Source organism: Zingiber officinale, chromosome 11A, assembly GCF_018446385.1.
Source record: "Zingiber officinale cultivar Zhangliang chromosome 11A, Zo_v1.1, whole genome shotgun sequence".
Lineage (NCBI taxonomy): Eukaryota > Viridiplantae > Streptophyta > Magnoliopsida > Zingiberales > Zingiberaceae > Zingiber > Zingiber officinale.
Window position 1 is genome coordinate 81223655 of NC_056006.1, and position 23099 is coordinate 81246753.

Here is a 23099-nt window from a genome sequence, read left to right on the forward strand (position 1 = left end):
CCACGATGCGCATTTGGTGGTGCTTTCGTGTGATCGCACGGGACGAGCGGATAAGATTAGTTCAGCATTTTTAATGGACCAGGTGCTAAATGCCGAACATTTATCGAGACACGTGACGGTGGGCCATGTCATCTGACGATCTTGTGGTCCTGTCACATGCTGTCACCTGCGTGCCGACACGTGCGTTTCATCGTGATGCTTGGACTAGCTTTTTCATCGTGATTACGCGAAGACACGTGGGGGATCAGTGCGGCCCACCCGGAGTCAGTGGGGCAGTGGCTAAATCAGATTCACTTCGACCTCAAACTTAAAAAAAATATGACCAAACTACAATAAGAATTAGTCAAAAGTAGGTTAAATGATGCTTGTTGGTTTACAAAAGGAGAGTCTCATACCACTCTGGAGGTGCAATTGATTCTACGATGAACAAGCTCGATCAACAAGTATGGAGGAGGAAGGTACTCTAGAAGTAACAGGGGAAGAGGGTGGCGAATGGCATTTGATGTTATCGATTCCTCCTCTTCGCAGGGCTTCTGGATTTATACCTGCCTTGTGAGCTGCAACCACACCTATAGCTTCCCAATAGTTATGGACTTTCATCTGTAAGATCGAATCATTGTAAAATGCAGGTGCAATAACAAGAAATGCAAAATGAGAGATGGAGGCAATAATAACTGCTTTGATGCCAAACTTATCAGGTGTATCATCGAGCACTGTTTCATTCTCCTGAACTGTGATTATCAGAGGCTGCATGTATATTTGAAAATCAATCGGTGTCTATTTAACAATTAGATAATATAATTAACAAAGCTGACGATGAAACTAGAAGACTTCTCTGACATTATATGTACCTTGGGATTTTTCGAATTTGCGAACGCAAGAACAGCATCTCCTGCACAGGCATCTGCTGGAAGAATTACACTATCAACATCTCCAGCGAGTATGCAACCATCGCCGGGTGATCCGTTTGCCCTTGAAACATACTGGGGAGCAGCACTTAATCCAGCAAGCACACATGGCAGGAAGGTATAACCAATCTGTTGCGTAATAAGAGACTAAGAAAACATACTAGCGAATAAAACAATCAAATGCAAACATACTCAAGTAGGGTATTCTTAAAGTAAAATACAAAAAACAGCATATCCGAAAGACCATCTTCTGGATGCTGCTCTACCAATCCAGACAAATTCTTGGAAACTAGGCTCCAAGTATGCGAAAGGCAAAATTAGCCAAAGTTTTGCAAATTTCATTTGATTACATATCCTAAATAGCAGCCAATTGATTTGCTCACAAATTAGCTCTAATATCTTCATTGAAAAGTTTAGAAATGTGCCACTAAATTCTGTTAAAAGATAGATAAAATTTCCACTATTTCTCTACATACTGTGAAGAATAAAACGATTGATAAATTCTAAAAATATATATGTAAATATAGAGAGAATAATTGTGAATCAGTGAGATCACCCCAGATATATTCCTCTCACCTCTACATTTTTTTAATTCTTACTAAACGTATATAATTGAACTATTCTGAAAGATAGAAAGAGATAAGCAAGTCCGTGAAATCCACTATAATGAAAGAAATTCATAATGTTATTAAATCAAATTCACTAATTAACATTTATAGATTTGCCATCCTATACTCCGCAATTATTTTACCTCTTCAGCAGCAGATCTTGGGGACACTGAACAACTTAGAGAATCAGGCAATAATGCAGGTGCATGAGCACAAGGTATCTGAAATTCTTTCACAACAAGATGACTGATAATTGCTTCCACTCCTGCCAATGTATCTACTCCCTTCAATTGCATACATAGATCATGTCAATTTTGGAATGTGTACAATTTGTATGTATAAAACACTGTTGGATCGAGTATATAAGAACCAAGAGTTGCACAGAAGTGAATTTTTTCTGCAATTTTATTTCACCATCGGTTTGCCTTTCAATGCTAATAATAGGCATGACAATGCAATACGAAACACACATCATAACCACAGAAGGAATGAGTCCTGGTTATTTTGGATTGGCTACATAGTTAATATCATTGATACGGCATGTAGGAGTGATCACGGATCGGATTGGTTCGATTATTGGGATAAAAAATTATCCGGTCCTACTATATCAGATAATGCAAAATCGGGACCTACATCCAACCCTATATCCGGCGGTTCTTATGTTTCAGATATCCGACGGGTTGTCAATTATTTGGATATATATCCAATGAAATATAAAATATAAAATATAAATATAAATATAAATATAACAAAAAAAAATAAATTTTTTTAAAATGATAATAGACATTACTCATTACACGTTATATAGCGAAATAATCAACAACGCGTAACTGATCATCGGTTACTAATAGTTACTACAACATGTACACTTTATCATTAGGTAGAGGTGATCGATCGGGTTGGTTCTGGTTATTGGGATAAAAACTATCCGCCTACTAGATCGAGTAATGCAATATTAGGACCCTTCCACCCTATATCGGCGGATTATTTTTCTTTCTGCTCGCTCGGCCGAATTGGGTCATTTATTGGTCTTAGCTGATTTCACCCCTAACGGCATATGGCGATGTCCCACATGTTGGTATCAAGATTCAAGATTCAAGATGGTAGTCAGTTGGTGTGTATATCCAACGAACCACCTCCTCATCATCCAATATAACCAGCAGGCGCCGGCACGGACAGACGCATGGACCCGGGCTCAACTCCCACTGCTGCGCCGTTCACACCGGCCCAATGGTTGGCAAGATCTACGCCCACCCCACCACTTTCTAATACAAGGTTCTTAGCATATATAACCGATCGGCCAAGAGTCGCTCGAACCTATAGGACCCAACCTCCCACTTCTCAATACAAGGTTCTCACACACACAAATGCCGGCCTCCGTGGTCGAACTCCTTCTAGAGATAACAACATCATGAATCGCAACAACCCGTCGAATAATAGCCATCGTAAAATATTCTACCATTCTAACATAATACATGCAATCTAAACTTCTTCCGACCATAGGAGATTACCAGATATCCTCCACCAAATGACATACTCGATTTTCGTCGGCGTCACCAAGCGATATCGATAAGGGGTCCTCTCGTCGCACATCCGGCATACACGCTGCATCCATCTCACGCATCCATATTCTACTATTTATATTCTCTATTTCCATTTTCCATCGGCCACGCCTGCTCGACAAGCTAGTCTCATGACCCTGTTCTCCGCCTAACATTCTCGCTGGCTCCTGGCTCGTGATCCCACGCGCCAAACCAAAGTCTTCTCCGCCACCATCCTTGCTATCCTCTACCGCCACCACCATCTATCACGCTTTCAAGTCAAACAGATCAAATTTAGTATACCGGGAACTTGCATGAAATGAAACGCAAAGACGAAAGAGATCGACGATCACGATCATACTTTGTCACAAGAAGACTTGAGTCATTAATAGTCGCTCGAGCGCCAAGATCGTATAACAACGAACAAAGATATGTCCTGTCAGAACAACCCAATCGCATCAAAGACATCACACCGAGCGAGGAGCTCGAGTGGAAGGACTGTTCCAACCTATTCCACCTCCCCGATCGATTCATGCAAGCACTCATAGTCAATCAACCTTCCACCCACGCCCAGGATCATCGATTATTGCACGTTCAAGATACTGGTCGAGTGAAAAGGCCCCAAGGATCATCTTCGGGACGCACCCACAGCCGCTGAAGGAAAGGCTCAGCCCTCAAAGGGTTCTCCGAGCAAATAAGCATGTAATTTTTCAAGAAATTTTGGAGCCTCTTCCGGACGATCGGAGAATACAATGGAGAATACGAGAGGCCGATCAAAGGATCATCTACTAAAATTGAGAATGCCCCATCCTTCATCAATACTACGACGAAAGTGTTGAGTGTTCCTTATGCCTCCTTTCGCTGACAAAGGTGGTTCAACCTGCCTGCCCGTCGAGTCCATTTGCCACTTCCAAGATTTTGCACCTTCCTCCTCAGATCGCTACACCCAAGTAGAGGTATCAAAGGACCAAATTTAAGTCTGCTCAAGTAGCATGACATCTTATTCAACTAAGTGGCTAGATGTCTGCTCGTAATGCGCCTCTTCAAAGAAGGAGGTTCTTCCGAAGCCCACAAAGCCCAAGAAGGACTTCGACGACCGCTGGAAGGTCACATACATTAATGTGGAGAAAAACATGATCACCCGGAGGTGATTAGATCAACTCCGATCGCCCGATCGGAAACCACCACCTCCGTAACCCAAAGACCTCAATCTTCGAAGAGAGAAGTGGAAGACGCCCAGATCGATTGTCAGACCGCTTGAACTTTTTTGTGACTACCATCAATCTCATCATCATGCTACTAGTGAATGCTATCAGTATGCCAAAAGGCTCCGTCGAATGGCAGAGTCAGGAGAAACAAATAAAGGATAATCCTCGCTCCCCTCTCGAGGACCTCCTTTAAAAACATAGTGAGAAGAGTCTAGCTGACGCTCAAACCAAATATCCGAGCAACATCTTCACATAAAATCTGATGGGCATGTCCAAGTAGAAGTTGGATGGCAAAAATCAGAATGGACAACGTCCAATGGGCAAGTTAAGTCCGATCAGCAAAAGTCAAAATGAGCATCCGATCGAGAATCCAAAAGGGCCAAAATTTCAATCCGATTGACAACTCCAGTTGCAGGAGTTTTAGATTGCAGCAATTTCATTCAGCAATCCTTTCGGCATCCCCATTTGGGATAAATTTCAAATCTGTCGTCCACTTGGTAGCCCCGACCGGCATCCTGGCCATAAGCAGCTCATCCATCCCTGCTTAACAACTTGAGCTTATCCGCTCAAGCCAGCTCGACAGATAAGTCTAAATTGAAATTTTATATTTTAAAATTCAAAATATATCTTTATTTTTAGCAAAGCAGGGAGTCTACTCTCCAAGACGTCTGAATCATAAACCATGCCTCCGCTCTCTAAGGCATCTAGGTCATACACCGTGTCTTCGCTCTCCAAGGCATCTAAGTCATGCACCGTGCCTCCGCTCTCCAAGGCATCTGGGTCACACACCATGCCTCTAACGTCGTGCCTCCAATCTTTGAGGCTATACCCTAGACTCTCATGCCACTCAAACGAGTTATAAGCGCACATACCCTCGCCCCTGTCCCAAACTCTCTCGCGCTGTCCGACCAAGTTATAAGCGAGTCTACCCTCACGCCTATGTCCCAGACTCTCGCGCCGCCCGACCGAGTTATAAGCGAGTCTGCCCTTGTACCTATATCCCAGATTCTCGTACCGCCCGACTGAGGCGTATATGTCCCAGACGTCCTAGCTGCCAATTATTCACTTGGGCATGACCCACATTAACTCACTTGGGCATGACTCCCAACGCTTATTCACTTGGGCATGCCCCCCACATCAACTCACTTGGGCATGACTCCCAGCATTTATGCTTGAGCATGACTCTCAGTACCCATTTACATGGGCAGGGCTCCCAACCGATCGACACTCATCATCAAATGTCGCCCGCTCGGTACACTCATATCCCCAACCAATCAACACTCATCAACAAATCGCCGCCTATTCGACACTCATAAATCGTCGCCCGATTGACATTTATAAATCGCCGCCCGCTCAGCATTCTCTATTTTCGTCACCCACTTGGCATCGTTTTCGCTACTCGCTCAGTATCCCGCTACTCGCTTAATGTTATGCGGCAAACCTAACCGTCTGACTTTGTGGTTGGGAGCAATTCAACCTATGATAGGCTCTCTAGTTAGTAGGACTCACACCTCTTTTGACTACACTTGAAGGGGAGGCTTGTAATACAACGTGTCATGAGTGTCCTCATGAGCAGGGCTTCCAATATAAACTCGAGCGGCCACAGAACCAGCCGGATCTACAAGGCTTAGCTTCCCACTCCTCATGAGCAAGGCTTTCAGCATAAACCCAGGCGTCCACAGAGTCGGTCGGACCTTTTTCCCACTTCTCTAAACAAGGTTCTCAGCATATAGTAGATCAGCTAAAAGTCGGTCAGATCTACAGGACTCAGCTCCTCACTTTGTAGAGATAGAGCTCCCAATCTATAGTCGACTGGTCGAACCTACGGGGCCCACCTCCCCACTTCTCTAATATAAGGTTCTCAGCGTACAGCCGATCGACCCAAGAACTGGTCGAACCTACGAGGTTCAGCTCCTCACTTCTCCAATACAAGATTCTTAGCATACACAGTCGGTGAGCCCCAGAGTCGGTCGAACTCCTAGGAGACAACATTGTCAGAGAATCGCAACAACCTATCAGAGAATAACAGCTACTCATCAAAAAATATTCCACCATTCTGACGTATACATGCAACAAAACATTCTTCCAGCCATAGGGAGGCTATCGCACATCCTCCACCACCCGACATACTCTAACACCAAACATTCTCTGCCGCCTCATTAATGCAGAAGTTATGAGAGACAGTATAAAAAGAGGGATTTTTCCATTGGTCAGGTATGTTTTTACACACAGAAACATCCGCGCATACATGCGTATGCATCCACATTTACGGTTTTACTGTTCATCTTCTTCTCCATTTTCGCTCGGCTACTGCTCTGACTTGAGTGTCGGAGTGTCTATGCTAGGGATCCCCTCCCTGGTTTTCATTCCGTTAGCACTGTTTGTGGTGTGCGTAAGTCCGTAGCGCCCGACTCGAAGTCTTTCTGATGTGGACACCTTTGTTAGATGCCACTATAATTGGAAGCAAATTGTTAGTTTGGAATAAATCTGTTATTACTTTATTAGCTACTGGAACAAATCTGCTATTGCCTAAATTTCCAGTTTGGAATAAATCTGTTACTATCTAATTAGCTACTCGAATAAATCTACTACTACCTAATTAGCTACTATAAGTAGAAATAAATACAGGACCCTTCTATTTTTTATTCTTTGTTTCCTTTAGGAATTTGTTTTTCCTTTTTTACTTTTTTTCCTTTTTCCCTTGAATAGTCCATGTAATTGACTTATATAAAAAGTGTTATTATCAATAAAGAAGAAAGGAAAATTTGAGTAACTTGGACTCTGTCTAGGACGAGTCTTTTCCCATCCCTTTTCTCCTTACATGTTGCATGACCATGTGACTCGATCCTACACTCGGAACCATAACAACTTGATATCAGAGTTGATCATGGGCGACACGGATCCGATCGCATCCAAACTCGATGCCTTCATGGAGAAATTGACCTCGAATCAGCAAGTTTTCATGGAAAGATCACCTCCCGCTAGCGAGAACTAGAGCTGTAGATGGCAGAGATATCCCTTACCGTTCAAGATGCCAGACGACGACCTTTGCCCACTGCCCTACCAGCACGGAGTATAACCCTTCTAGAACCTTGGAGGTCATACCTGAACTGCCAACCAGTGGCACTATGGCGACACGATACTCGAAGATGGAGTTGCCCCACCTATTCTAGAGAAGGGGATCCACTGAGCGAGGTTAAAAGGTGCGAACAATTCTTTACCAACCAAAGGACCACAGAGGCCGATAAGGTTGGCCTTGCTGCCTTCCACTTTGTAAGGGAAGCCCAACTTTAGTTTGATCAAGTAGAGCAAGAAGAGCTAGAGATGACTTGGAAGCAGTTCAGAGACCATTGTCATATCCGCTTTGGCCCGCCTCTGAGCAACAACTCTCTGGAGAGCTAGCAAATCTAAAGTAGACAAGCTCTATAGAAGACTACCAGCGGTAGTTTCAGTCCCTCCTCCCCCGAATGTCGAGCCTCTAACCCCGACAACAGGTTGACTTGTTCACAGTAGGGCTAGTTGAAGATCTTTGTATCGACATCGAGCTACGGAAGCCCAGAAACCTAGGCATTGCAATAAACATGGCGAGGGCATTAGAACGGAAGTAGTACTTTCATTAAGGCGGGCACCCACTACGTACAAATAGGGGCAGAATTATAGCCAAGCTCAACCCTAGTAGTGGAGGCCCTCTTGTAGTGAAGACCAAGACCATGGGGGGCAACAGCAAAGGTACTCCACCTACATTATTCTTCAAACGTCTATCCCGCACCGAGATGGCAGAACAAAGAGCTAAGGGTCTTTATTTTAACTGTGACAAGTCCTACTCCACGAGTCACAAGTGTAAGCACCTGTTTTGAATTAAAGTGTCAGATGATGACAGTGAATGTGAGGAAGAGGGGGAGACGAGCCCAGAAATTTCCCTCCATGCTATCAGTGGCATTAGAAACTCACAAACAATGCAGTTGTTGATCGCATCCCACAGGATACCTGTCTCGGTCCTCGTGGATTCAGGAAGCACACACAACTTCATGCATAAAGGGCTAGTACCGGGCCTAAACATGGAGATTCAGACGCAACCTGGCCTGAAGGTATGCGTTGCCAACGAAGAGCGAGGCACAAGTTTGCAGTGGGCAAAGATACCTTCTTTGTCGATCTCACATGCCCGCTTGATGATTTTCGAGTTAAATTCGCCCCATTATACGGGACTTTCGCCCCCTAATGATGAAGTTGTAAGGATATAGTGGTCGCGCGTTGAAATCAACAACCCATGTACGAACCGATACACCAGAATGGGAAACAACCTGAACCATTACGAGGATCACGACGACTTGTTTCAAGAACTGCAGACTCCTCCACCGCGAATCACCGTGATCATCAGATCCTCCCCGTGGTGGTCCGCTACCTTACAGCTACTTGCTGTAATGAATGATGAGATACAATGTGCCGATGCTCACAGGTATCATCCTCCCAAGCAAGTCGCCTTTTTCTTCATATCTTGGTAAAAAAACACTATCACAATTAACCGATCGATTATGAGACAAGTTTCATTCCAATGGAAGAATTACTTGACGGCACCATGGGGCACAAGATTTCACCAAATCGGACTAGATCCATACCACTAGATCCGGACCTCGAGGATATCGACAAGATAGCCTTCGCTCCACCATGGTCACTTCCCGTCAACCCCTCAACCTTTCTAGCACGAAGTCTTCTTTAAATTCTTAAGTTCCATTAAGTCGGCTCTTTCACGACATCTAAACTAAACCCTAAAGATACTCACTGAGCATCACATTGTCCTCGAATTGTTAAAGGTCGACATTTTATTATTTCTAAAAATCAAGTGTTCCTTCGTCGTCCTGTATCTTGGGTCATGTTATCCATTCCCGAGGGGTCGAGTGGATCGCTGCAAAATCCGTGCTATCAAGAGTGGCCTCAAACTTACAAAGCCTCGTGATTTCTATCAAGCTACTCATCCAACGTAAGCAATCCACTCTACCTAGTCTTCTTAGGAAGAATGCATTCTAATAGTCCCAAGAGGTTGAAAAGCAATTAAAGAAGTCTCATCAAGCGGCTTAGTTTGCCTAATTCTCAAGAGTTCAGCATGGAGTGTGATGCTTCAGAAGTGGATTTGGAGCTTCAACAACAAGGGCACCTCATTGCTTTTCGAAAATTAGCAGAGCATCATCTCAAATTAGCAAGATAATTAACTAGAAATTGGTCTCGCTGTTATCCACTAGGGCCATACCTGCGAGTCGCCACTTTTGATATATAATATAAATCATATACATAAGCTAAACAAATCACCACATCACCCCAAGAACATTGGATTAGTGCAAGGCAATTCCTGTAGAATTTAAGGTAGGTCAATCGTGTCTCCCGCTGTCACGAGGAGGAACCTATTATAATAACTCTTTCTATTCCCTGTGCAGAGATCTTTGATAAGATACGAAGTGAAGTGAACTCTAATTCTGAGCTGTTCGGGTTACTACGCCGAGTTCAAAGTGGAGAGGAGGTGCCCGAGTGGGAAACTCGGGATGGTTTAATCTTCTACAAGGGTCGGGTTTTCCATCTCGACAAATCTCCGCTGCTTCCCACAGTGATTGCAGTTTTTCATAAGGCGGGGCATGAGGGGATACAGAAGACATTACACCGCCTTCGTGCCGACTTCTATTGGTCAGGTATGAAGCGGGATATCTTGACCTTTGTGCGACAATGTGTTACCTGTCAATGCAACAAATGGCAGAACTTGCAACCAACAGTTCTACTTCAACCTCTTTCCATCCCCGAACAAGTATGGGCAGACATCTCCATGGACTTTATTGAGGGTCTTCCGAAGGTGAAGGGTAAATCAGTCTTGTTTGTAATTGTGGACTGTTTATCCAAGTATGCTCATTTCATTCCCCTAGCCCATCCGTATACAGCGATCTCAGTGGCTGCGATCTTCTTTACTGAGATATTCCGCCTCCATGGAATGCCTGAATCTATTGTCTCTGATCGTGACAAGGTTTTCCTTAGCTCTTTTGGCGGGAATTGTTCCGACTTTGTGGAACCAAGTTATCTTTTTCTTCAGCCTACCACCCACAGACTGATGGACAAACGGAGGTGGTTAATCGTACCATTGAAATGTATCTGCTCTGCCTTGTTGGGGATCAACCGCAGAGATGGCTTGAATGGCTTCCATGGGCTGAGTATTGCTACAACACATCTTTCCATACTTCTTTGGGGGCTAGACCATTTCAGCTAGTGTACGGACGAGAGCCCTCTCGTCTCCTATCTTATTCTGGAAGCTCTACTTGTGTTGCTGCAGTAGATCGCGGACGTTTACTGCAATCCCAACAGCGAACCAAATTGTTTTTTGACTCCTCTCACCGTGAATTGAGCTTTGCAATGGGTGACTGGGCCTGGCTGCGCCTACAGCCTTATCGTCAACTATCGGTGGCTCGCCAACGTCATCACAAGTTGCTTCCCAAATATTTCGGTCCATTTCAGGTGGCGGTACACATTAGGTCTGTTGCTTACAGATTTGATTTACCACCTGATAGCCGCATCCATGATGTTTTTCATGTCTCATTGCTAAAGCCATATAAGGGCTCTCCACCAGATAATGCGGGAACCTTACCTCAGATGTGTGAAGGACAAGCTTTACCTGTTCCCTAGACAATTCTGCGCAGCCGTCTTAACACAGGGACACGGGAGTACTTAGTGCATTGGGCAGGTTCCTCCATTTAAGATGCTACTTGGAACCAGCCGGGAAGTTCCTCTCCATCTACCCAACCTTCGAGCTTGAGGACAAGCTCAACATCGAGGAGGGGAGTGATGATGTGGGCGCCTTTGTTGGACGCCACTATAATCGGAAGCAAATTACTAGCTTGGCCTTGGAATAAATCTGCTACTGCCTAATTTGATAATTTGGAATAAATCTGTTACTACCTAATTAGCTACTGAATAAATCTACTGTCTATTTGGTTATTGTCCAAATTCTGCTAAAATTTGTTACTGTTATAAGTAGAAATAAATAAAGGGCATTTATTTATTTGATTCCTTGTTTCCTTTAGGGATTGTCTTTTCTTTTTTCTCCTTGAATAGTCCATGTAATTAACTCCTTATAAAAGGAGTGTTATTATTAATGAAGAGGGAAAGAAAAATTGAGGAATTGAGACTCTGTCTAGGATGAGTCTTTTCTCCTCCCTTTCCCCCTTTCGTGTTGTATGACCAAGTACGGATCCGGATCTCGGCCTGTGACTCGATCCTCGGGACCATAACACTTTCCTCCGTCAACATCCCTGTCATTTCTGCCCTCCTCACCGGCTCCTCCATTTATCTCAGTTTTTAGACAAGATCAATCACATTATTGAGCTCTATATGGCACTATATCCTAGCACTACAAACACCTCAATATGACTAAAACATCCAAAAGAAAAAATAAAAAATTTTATTTACAGGAAAAAAGGTGTTGTAATGTTGTAACTAGTTTGAGACTATATGCCAAAGCAAATATGTAATCAATCATCTATGCCAAATGACTAGACAAAAAAAATTACCTTCCCTTGTCGGTAATCCTCTGTTCCTTCATCATCATCTGGGAAACGTCCAACTACTGCAACTGCATTTACTAGTGACTTGCTAACAAGAGTATGAACAGCTCTTAACAGTGAATCAGGATGCTGAATCCTTCCTGTTGATTTCCCACAGAAGGGATCAATCCATTTTTCAACCTATGAATAAGAGGTTATAAACATTCATCAGTCTTTTGTTCTTTATATTCTGTTGAAGATTCTTGAATATATAATGAAAGAGATTATACTCAAAAGATTGGACTTCCCGTAGGAATTTGGCCAGAGCATCTAGTAAAATGAATAGTTTATAACATGATAATTTCACAAGTCACAGTTTCAGGATAAAAAAAGTGGGGATTCAAATGCACAAATTATGCTCAGGTAGATGCCAATGATTCGAGCTAATCTGAAATGCTCAAGTTTTTTTGTTTTTTGTTTTTGTGAAAGTCATAGCTAAATAATTATGCCAACATTAATATATTTATATAATCACCTCGAAAATTTTCCAAGAACATATCTTTACATGTCAGCTCCTTCTAACTTTCTACATCAAAAGTAATCCTTTTGTACTCAAAGTGGAGACAATCATTGGTTAGCATTAGAATTTTGGATATATTCTTCCGTTTGCCCTAGAGTATCAACTGCTTTGTCATCACATAATCACTTAAAAGAGAGAAGCAAAGGACATAAGATACCAGAAACCATCATCAGACAATGTATATGTAGCTGAAACCAGATAATTTATTTGACTTCATATAACCTCAAACTTGATAAGCAAATAAACACACCCTATTATGCACACCTCTAAAGGAGAATCTGTTACTATGTATTCCATTAGAGGCAAGCCTAGTGAAGCTCTAGCAGCATCTGCAACCTGCAAATGGCGAATTCGAAGTTCCTCCTCCATTCCAGCATCGAATATCAAACCTATCTTCATACCAAATGGAAAGGTTTATGAGCCATTTGACTACAACGCAAAATGAAATTAAGATAAAAATATTACATGCTTTTTTTTATCAAATATCTCTTTGACACTATCTTATTTCTAAGTGCCATCTACATAAACTTTGACTAATTTTGAGTCATTGATGGTTTCTTATTGCCCATTGATTTTGATTCATTTTCATTCTCTTGGGGAAAAATACATCTTCTCTACAATATACGAAGAAGGGGTTACCTCTTTGAATGTGGCAAGTTTATCTAGTTCTTGTGTCAATTGACAACTAAAGTGTGGTCACAGCTTCATCCATTCTTACATGTCATAGATGATCAAAATTGATTGTTCAATTACGTGGCCAAAAGGCATACCTTATTTTGATGAACTGGTTGTAAGGCCCATAACCCTTCGGCAAACCTATCAAGCGCATACCCCTCAACATAAAGCACATTTGGCATCGGCCAATAGAGCATTGCAGCATTCAGAACCTATAATGTCAACATTTCAGCTTCTTGAAGAAATCTAATTCTAGTGAATGGATGGTTGAACAAAACAATGACATCAAAATATAAATCTCAAAGGAAAACACTGAGAGAATATTGTTAGGACCAAAAGTAGCTAGAGGGGTGAATAGCTCGTCGCGTGCTCGTTGCTCGGTGTTGCTTGTTTCTTCAAGAATGCGCAGCGGAAAATACATAAACAAACACAAACACGCTAACACTAGGAGTTTACTTGGTATCCACCTCCAACGGAGATGACTAATCCAAGGATCCACACCACGCACGCACCCTCCACTATGAAAACACTCCTTCTCTGAATGAGGGCGGAGAAGCCTACAAGACTCTCCAAGAAGAAGAAAGTAGTAAAGAATAAGCAAAGCTTACAAGAAATGCAGTAAAACTCAGCTTCTTCTTCTCGCTGTAACTGACTTGGATGAACCTAAGAACCTTCAAGAACCTTTCAAGGGGCGGTGAGGAGCTTAGAGAGGCCGGGAGCTGTGTCAATCCGAATCGGTGAAGTTACATCGCCATTTATACCGCGACGCCATAACGGCCGGATCCCGACCGATTCGAATGTTCCTAATCGACGGAGGCTTTGGATCGATCCACGGATCGATCCAGCGCCTGCAGCTCGAACGCTACCGATCGATCCACGGACGATCCAACATTAAGCCGCCATCGCCATGAAAGAAGCCATGTCCCAATCGATCCATCGATCGATTGATCTTCGATCGATCCTACCTATCGATCCTGCAGCGTCGTCATTAGTCTCGGATCGATCGACATTCAGAGCTCGATTCATCCATCGATCCAGCATCCAAAGTTTTTGTCCAAAACCAAGTCCTAAACCTCCAACCAACATCCGGCCAACCTCGGGACCGCTTTGGCAGATGTCACGCCTGGAAGATTCAATACCCCTCGACCGTTAGATTCCTCATCAAGGTCCCAACAACCCCCAATCCACTCCCTGACCCCTCTCCTGCTGCCATCCCAACAATCCCTCTGACCCACTCTGGGACTTTCTTTCCACGCCATGATCCAACAATCCTTCTTCGGGACCCACTCGGACTTCTCCCACACTGGGACGTCCGATCCTCGGGATCCATCCGATTTTCCCGCCTCGGCTCTCACCACCGTGCTTCACCACCACCACTAGGTTTTTCTCCATCCGCCTAGCTTCACCACCAGACTCTCACCCAGCTTCACTCACTAGGTTTTTCACCCCGCCTAGCTTCACCACCAGATTCTCCCCACCGGCTCACCCACCAGATTTATCCCACCTTCACCACCAGACTCTCACCGGCTCACCCACTGTGACCTGCATCCGCCCACCTCTCACTTACTGCACTTCCTCACCACTGTGACTTCTCTATCACTTCAACATCCCGCTAGTCTTCCAAATAAGCATCCATCAACCTCGACCTACTCGACTCTCCTTCAACCAATATCTTATCATTAAACATCTAAACCCAAAACCAAGACTCAACAAGGTTACCTGTGTCAACTCGACCCGATATGTGACATCGCACCAACAACCTCCCCTCAATGCTCGACAACACCACAACAACACCTCTACAATCCCATGTGTTGCCAGCTAATCCCATGTACCTCCTTTCTTCACGCCATCAGGTAATGAAGCATAAATTAAGCTTCTTCATTCTCCCCAAGAGGGCAACTCTCTAGGTAAAATTTAAAGTTCAACTTACTCCCTTCACGAGTCCTTTCATTCTCCCCTCATGACCTTCCCATGTTGTGTAATGAAGGACTAAGCTTAAACCAATATTCTCCCCTATCGCACACATCAAACCCATCGCCGACACACATCAACCCACGCCCACCTCCGGGGCAATAATTCTCAACAACCATTTGTCACACCTCCCCCGAAGAGTCAAGCCATCGCCGTTTCACAAATATCACCGTCATGATCAACACGGAGCAACGGCTGTCCCACCTTCATTTATCCTTAACTCTCCCTCAACGTAGTATTAACCACCAACCTCGAGCATTATTCATCATACGTAGTGTCCACTGAAATAACGAGATATCCAATTCCCCATTTCTCCCCATTTCAAGTTTAAACGCCAACCTTGGAGCAAGTTCACACCGGTATGTTAATCACCTTCCAAGGTTCGCTTAGTAAAATAACTTCATGCTTTAAAGAGTCCTCCCCAAAGACACGTGCACTCTGCCATCAGACCAACAACGATTGAATCCCTAAAACATTAGAAACCCAATTGAAGTTTCTGAGGTTCAAATATTCAAAATTAAACAACTCAACTCTAAACTTACCTAGTCTTCGTTAACCAATCCATCCTTGTTTTCAACACGAAAAAACACCCCTTTCAGACAGACACAAACAGCTTTAAGGGGTTCAAATGGTTACCTGTGACCAAAGAGGTTCAAAGATGTCAAATCAGCCTTCCCGTACCAAAATCAAAGAACTCGATCGACTGGAGTCGGGTTCCAATCGATTAATCCTTCTCAATCGATCCACGGACGATTCAGATTCCCGGATCGACCGGCTGAATGATCCAGCCGAGCTTCTCGTCATGGAATTGCTGTCAATCGATCCACGGATCGATTCACGGAACTCCACCATCCACGATCGACGGAGCCTCGATAGTCGCTGAAATTCCTTTCACCAACTTCAAACCCCAGGAAAATCTCTACAAAAATCCAAAAATTTAAATTTCGTGGTAGACATTATTTTCAGACATACTTAATCACGGAAAATAGCTTTCTGCTTAAAATACATCATATTTTCAAAGATCGACACAAACTTGAAAAAAACTGTGAAAAAACTTTAAGCATTTTTCAAGTTCGTCTAACTATTCAACGGTGATTACTATCAAAAGATAGCCTCACCAAGGTTTTCCAAAACATTTTAAAACATTTCAAAACCAATATCCCATCACATTCTCGCTTAACGCACACTTAATTTTGCATATTGGGCCTTTTCCTAACGCATTGAAACACATAACTGATGTGGTTTTCACTGAATCAAACTCAAAAGAACGTGACTAAATCAACATCTGGAAGTTTGTTCATCATCCTAACATCTCACTGTATATACATGCACGGAAACACATACAAGTCAAATTTTATAGTCTTCATGACGTAGATTTCGCTTCCCTAATCTGTGGACTGCATGACATTTATTCAGGGCATTTTAGGAATATTAGACATCCACCTAGGATGTCACTGGTCAATAAGGTCGTTAGATGTCATTTCCGCCCCACTACAAGGAATTAAACTTAACGATGATTATGTTATGTAGCATACATCAAAGAAAATAATTTCAAAAGAAAAATATCCTATCACACGATGTACGAATGTCACATACGGTGCTGATTTTCATAATAAAATACGAATGAAAATCCGTATTACGATGTCGCCGCATACACGGGCAAACAATCACAAGCAAGATTTAAAGATAAATAAAATATACCTCAGATACTATCTAAGTATCCTGAAATCTTAGCTAAACCATACCTTAAAACCTTAGATCATTCTAAAATGTTACAAGAGAATGCCAAAGCTTCCAATTGGCATTTAATTTCCTTGATTTGTCGTATGCCAATCAAAATAAAATATCTCTCAAATGTTTGCAGATATTCCATTTTTCCACAAGAGTAAAGACTTTAAATACAGTTTAGTTTCACTTAATTTCCCAAGAACATACCAAAAATCCAACTGCAGCTCTTGTGTTTTCTCAAATTGCGCCATTTTACTCTTTCAAGGAGTAACATTAATTCCATTTCATTTTCAAAAGTTAACAAAACCCTGAATGTTCTCGAGTGTCACTTCAAAGTTGCTAACTACCTTCTAATCGAGTCGACACCTCTAACCCATCTACGTATAGAAGACGCCTTAGGAACCAACACCTACTGCTCCTCGACGCCTAGGTACTCACTAGGATAACTTCCCAGATACCCTCCTAGTGACCTCGTCACTTAAGCCTCGTCATTTTCAGGTCAACTCTAGGGACAACCTCCTCGACCTTGCTCAGGACTCTCTTAGACTCTGTAGTCTAGTCACATTTATTGCAAAAATACCTGTGATGACTCCCCTAGCATTTTCGGCCTCGAATCACATTCTAGGCCTGGCTCCATAACCATATGGAACCCCATGATAACCAGGCACATCCTTCTTAGCTTTGCTCAGACTCAAACCTTTACGGCCATCGACGGCTTTATTTCTCCTAACCCAAGTTATGCTCATATCACTCTAATAGGATATTTTCCATCATTTTTAGGGTCTTTCTCCATTTTACTCAAGTCTCGAATTCTAAGACTTGATTTTCCTCACTAAGTCCCCTTAGTATTCTCGATTCACGAGCATTTTGTTTCTAGGTCAGATCTTACATCCTTAGGGTTGCTGTCTGGGTTATCCGAGCAATCCTTGTTATTCATCCAAGGTTATCTCGATAACTTTGTTCATGGGTGAATCACTTATCTTAAGCCGCGACGGACGCCTCGACACACGTTATTAATTAGCATATAACCCTAATCACAAACCTAAGAAAAGTGGGCTTTTCCCGATTCCGGTTATAAAATTTTAAGACAAATTATCTTCATTATTTACCATTCGAGACAAAATAACCCTAAAGATCTATCAAATTTCAATCTCACCATTCGACAACATCTCTCTGCCTTCTCGGCCAGCATCATCTGCCAGCAGCTGGTCAGCCGTGACGAGGCATCCACCTCCCTGCCCACTACTACCACCGGCAGAGGGGCCCAAATCCCGAGGTCGCTGCATCCGGCCGCCGAGGACGCATCACGAGGAGGCGAGTCAGTAATCCTCTGATCCTTTCAATCCCCACACTCGCTGCCACATCCAATCGGGAATCAGAGCCAGCATGAATCACCGTCACAGACGCTTCATGGGGAGTTGTGGACCTGCATCGGCTCATAAACTTCCGCCGACGCACACAAGGATGCGGAAGTTTCCCGAGTAGCGATCTGCCTGGCCGAGGGAAGAGGAATCGCCGGAACGCGGGCCACAGAGTGGGGGAGGAGAAAGCGTTAAGCTCCTGAGAGGATGTCCACCCAAGTCGAGATGAACGGTCACTGCATATGGGAAAGCAGAAAGGTCAGTCATTGTCATGGCTGGTTCCCACGACTCATCTCCTACCGCCCAGCCACATGACATCCGCCTCATGTCCTCACGACCCACCTTCTCCCTGCCTCCTTCAACCGCCTCGTGCATTCGCAGCCCCCCTGTGCTCCTGCTTCATAACGCTTTATTCGGGTATTTTATACTAAGTTCGTCAAGGCCCCAGTCCGAGAACACTACAAACCGCAAGAACACTTCTCCCATCTCGTCTATCTCTACGATACGAAGCTAAATCTTCTTCAATTAAATTAATCATCATAAAAATCTAATCTTTATCTATTACGTTAATTTCGCGACGAGCCGAACAGATCGCACAGAAACATAAAATAACAACAAAAATCTAATTATATATATATATATATATATATATATATATATATATATATCACTATTAATAATATAATATTATCATTATTAAAACAAGGATAATATGGTAAAATATCACGTTAAGTTATATACTAAAACCTCCAAACAAATAAGATTTTATTGGATTACCTAAATTGAACCAAACAACCAATGGTTATGTTTCATTCCCTATAACCTTGGTTATGCGATTACTTGGTAATCACATAACTAAGGTTATGTGTCATAACTTGAACCAAACGCGCCCTTAGAGTTATCGCCTAGGTTTTTACCTACAATCCTAGCCTGTAGTGTGTAGCTTTGAAATTTAAAAGTTATATGTTTTCCCCAGTTCTCACGCTTCCCATTCTTACGGTAAATCTATTAAAATGATAAAAGTTAACCATCATGCTTTTACCATAACGAAAGAGGTAGCTCAATAAACGTACCTTCTTTCTTCACCGAGGCCCTCGCCTAAAGGGCCTCGAACCGACCACTTTCTTCCTCGGGGCATCGACTTCCGATAACGCTTCTTTGTTGACATGCTAAGACACAACGCGCTCCGCTTCTTCTTCGTCTGTGGGTGGTCACCTCTGGGCTTTCCTCGGCCTCCTTTCGTGCCACTGTCCTTCTTCGCCAAGTCAGACACTTGCCTTATATGCCCATGCCCCCTACACTCAAAACATATTATATGTATTTTTATTATTAATCGAATATTTTATACCTTGCTTCGTAGGGGTGGCATCTTTCTTCGATCCTGAGGTGTGAAGCTTCCTCTCGATCTAATTCTATCTCCTCCATTTGATTTTTCTCGACCATGGAGGTGGTGTTTCTTCCTCCTCTTCTTTCCTCGGACCCTGACTGCAGGCTTCCTTCTCTCGATCCCGGCAGTCATTTCATGATCGCTTCCCCTCAATCCTGGGGAGCGGAGGCTTCATCATCTCGAATACGAACAAGGAGTACGCCCTCCTCGCTCCCTCTCTGCCAGACCCCTCGAATGCTTTCTCGGATTTCTTCTTCTGAGGTCGGCATCTCTCAACCCTGAGTCCCTTCGGTCTGCCTTCCAAGAGTCACCCTCCGGATTCTTTCATTATTCAGACAGCCGAGGGATCTTCATTGCTTGTTTACCTGCTTCCAAAGTTCCTTTCAAGATCTTCAAATTCCTCCACCTCAGAAAGAACGGTGTGTGTGCGCAGTAAATGACCAAAAAGTCACATCACACAACCTCTCATTCTACTTCAATGCTCCTGAACATTCCCGCTTCTCATTGTCTCGCTCAATCGCTTCACCGATCTCCAAGATCCCAAGAATCATCCGTGTGAGACCAGGCCCAAAGGTCCCAAGTCCAACTCGAATTCCAGAACTCAAGTCAGGACGTCTACGCCAGCTCGGTCAAAAATCATCCTCGAGCTGCCCTGAACTCTCATTTGTGCCTTTTCTTCTCACGACCCTTTGACCCTCAATGACTTCTTGGAAGAGCGCCAAGAGCTTCTCGATACCACCCCACTAGTTAGACAAAGCATTGAGGGGGTGAATAGCTGATAGCTGCTCCAAGGTGCCGTGTCGTTTCTCTGTTGTTTGTTTTTCACGCGCAGGAAAACGCCAAGCGCTAAACAAACACAAACACGCTTAACACTAGAGTTTACTCTCTAAGATCCACCTCCAACCAGGACGCCCACTCAATCCATGATCCACACCACACGCATCTCCACTATTAAAACACCTCGTAACTACCGAGGCGGAGAAGCCTCATGCCACCTCAAAGACAAGAAGAAGAGTAGGTAAAAGAATAAGCAAAAGCTTACAAGAATGCAGAAAACCCACTTCTTCTTCTTCTGCCGTAACTCGCCGATTTGACGAACTCTCCAAGAACTTCAAGAACTGGCGCGAGGATTAGAGGCCGGGGAGGAGTCAGCATTAACTGAACGAATCGGTGAAGTTTTTTCACAAGCAATTAACGCCCATTTATAAACGACGCCAACCATTTATCCCGACCGATTCGAACGCTCCCAATCGACGTAGGCCGGACGATCCATTTGATCGCATCCAGCGCCGGAAGGCATTTCTGACCATCCACCGATCGATCCAAAGACTTATCGCTACAGCAACAGGCCCCAATCGATCCATCACCGATCGACAGATTCTCCGATCATCCACTGATCGATCCGTAAGCTCTCTGTCGGCCGATAGTCCGGATCGATCCACCCATCGATCTGTAGCTCGATGATCCACTGACGATCCAAGACTTGGTTTTTATTCAAACCAAGTCTCAAACCTCCCAAACCAACATCCGGCCAACCTCGACCAGCCGCAGACAAGCCACGCCTAAAGATCTACTACCCCTCGACCATAGACTCCTTACTGGGCCCCAGGCCAATCCTTCACACCCACTGATTCTCCGCTGCCAGCATCCCATTAACCTTCGACCTTACTCGACTTTCTTCACGCCAAAGAGATCCAACAATCCTTCTCGACCCACTGATCTCCCGCACCCTCAGACGTCCGGATCATCCTCGATCCATCCGGGATTTTCCCTCAAGGCCGGCCTCACCTCACTGTGGCTTTCACCCAGCTCCACGCCCACCAGGCTCTCCATCCCACCACCACTGTGAGACTTCTTCACCACCACCCACTGTGTTTCACCGCCCACCACCACCAGACTTCTCTCCACCCCGCCCACCACGTGGATTTCCATTCGTCAGCCTTCCACCACTCAGACTTCACCCAGCTTCACCACCGCATTTCCATCCTCAGCCTTCACTTACTGCATTCCTTCCGCCCCCTGGCCCACTCACTGTGACTTCATTTCGCCTAACATCCTGCCAGATTTCCCAAATGCTCAAGCATCCAAACAACCTCGACCACTGACTCTTCTTCAATCAATATCTTATCGTCAAACATTATCTAAACCCCCAAACCAAGACTCAGTTGTTACCTGGCACAACTCGAATTTGAGTGGATATCACATCAACAAATATTACAAGAAACAACATTTCTAATCGAAATATCAAGATTCTATAGGGATGGATTATAAGGAAGGAAAAAAAAGGGATAATTAGCAGTACATTAGGATGAGAGATGACGCAGTCGGCAACGGTGGCGAGGGTTCGCGCAACCGGCAAGGCGTCGCCGGAGAAGCCTCCGATAGATGCGCCAACTCCCGTAGGGACAATCAGCACCGTGGTGTAGGGCCTCTGGAACTGCGGCGTGGGACAGAAAAATCAAATTAAGGGCACCTGAAGCAAGTCCGTTAATTTCAGCAAAAATGGAAGCAGAGAAAGCACTTTGGTATAAGACGTGGACACGGAGCATGAGAGGCGAGGACGGCGGCTGGACGCCCAGCGAAAACTGGCGACGGAGAGTGGAAGCGAGGGCCGGCGGCCGCCGACGAGTGCTGTCGAGGAGTGGGAGGACGGGAAGCAGGCCGCGGCGGCCAACATGATCCAATGGCAGTCCCAGGTCAAGCGGCAGCCAGTATTATCCGTTCGAGTCCATTTCATTCCGCTTAAAACCCGAATCCGAAATTGGCATCGTGTAATATTCGTTAACCAATAGTCGAGCCGGGTAGGATCCTTGCACTCTTATATCCGAATTATACAAATTATTTTTAAAAAAAATATGGAACCATCATGCGCCCACTGTCGTTGGGAGTAAGATAAAGTGAGAAAGTTCAAATGATAAGTATTTGTGTAGGGTCTATAAAAACGATAAATTAAAGAAAAATTCTTAATGATAATCATAACTTTGTATACAATTCTTATTCCTAAAAAATCTTACCCCAGACGCGAAAAGGATACTTATTTCACCTCTCACGAAATATTGATACTAAATTACCCTTGTGACAAAAGTTCAAAATCAGCATAAAAGTCGAAAGAGTATAATTCTTCTTAAAGTCAAGATTTTACTAAAAAATCGAGTATATTTTCTATCAAAATTGTCCCTCTTATTTTAGTATAAAAGTCTAAAAATAAGATAATTCCTTTAAGAATTCAAAGACTTTTACACTATAATACAAGACTTATATAGATCGTTATATTTTTCTATCGAATTAACTATATTTTTTGTGTACAAAAAGTCAAAATCGAAGATAAAAAGCTCAAAACGAATATAATTCTTCTTAAAACAAGACTTATATTAAAAATCGAAAGATATTTCTTATTAACTAAAGATATTAAACTAAAATCGAGTATATTTTGAGGTGAAAAAAGAATCGTACTCCACCCGAGAAAATATACTGCATTCTAATTCTAATACACCTAATTTCAGTTATGATTTATATCGATTTTTTGTAATTTCATAATTCTTAAAATATCATGGGCAATTATATAGAATATTCGATCGAGAGCTTAAAAAAAAAAAGTTTTTCATGTAATTTTAATTC

The 23099-nt window shown here is 43.5% G+C and overlaps 1 protein-coding gene across 2 annotated transcripts; it reads right to left on the bottom strand.

The window, feature by feature from the left end:
- Positions 1-307: 307 nt before the first annotated feature.
- On the bottom strand, positions 308-22185 carry LOC122031718 (uncharacterized lipoprotein syc1174_c-like). Of its 2 annotated transcripts, XM_042590817.1 has the most exons (9): positions 22003-22185; positions 21784-21918; positions 13130-13246; positions 12624-12752; positions 11807-11980; positions 1660-1800; positions 852-1037; positions 676-747; positions 308-600 (listed from the first exon to the last, which is right to left on the bottom strand). In XM_042590817.1, exons 1-9 carry the CDS (start codon positions 22156-22158, stop codon positions 418-420), a joined length of 1293 nt encoding a protein of 430 aa, XP_042446751.1. In that variant the 5' UTR covers positions 22159-22185; the 3' UTR covers positions 308-417. The 2 variants fall into 2 exon arrangements, with proteins under 2 accessions (XP_042446751.1, XP_042446752.1); XM_042590818.1 differs by lacking the exon at positions 1660-1800.
- Between the last annotated feature and the right edge of the window lie 914 nt (positions 22186-23099).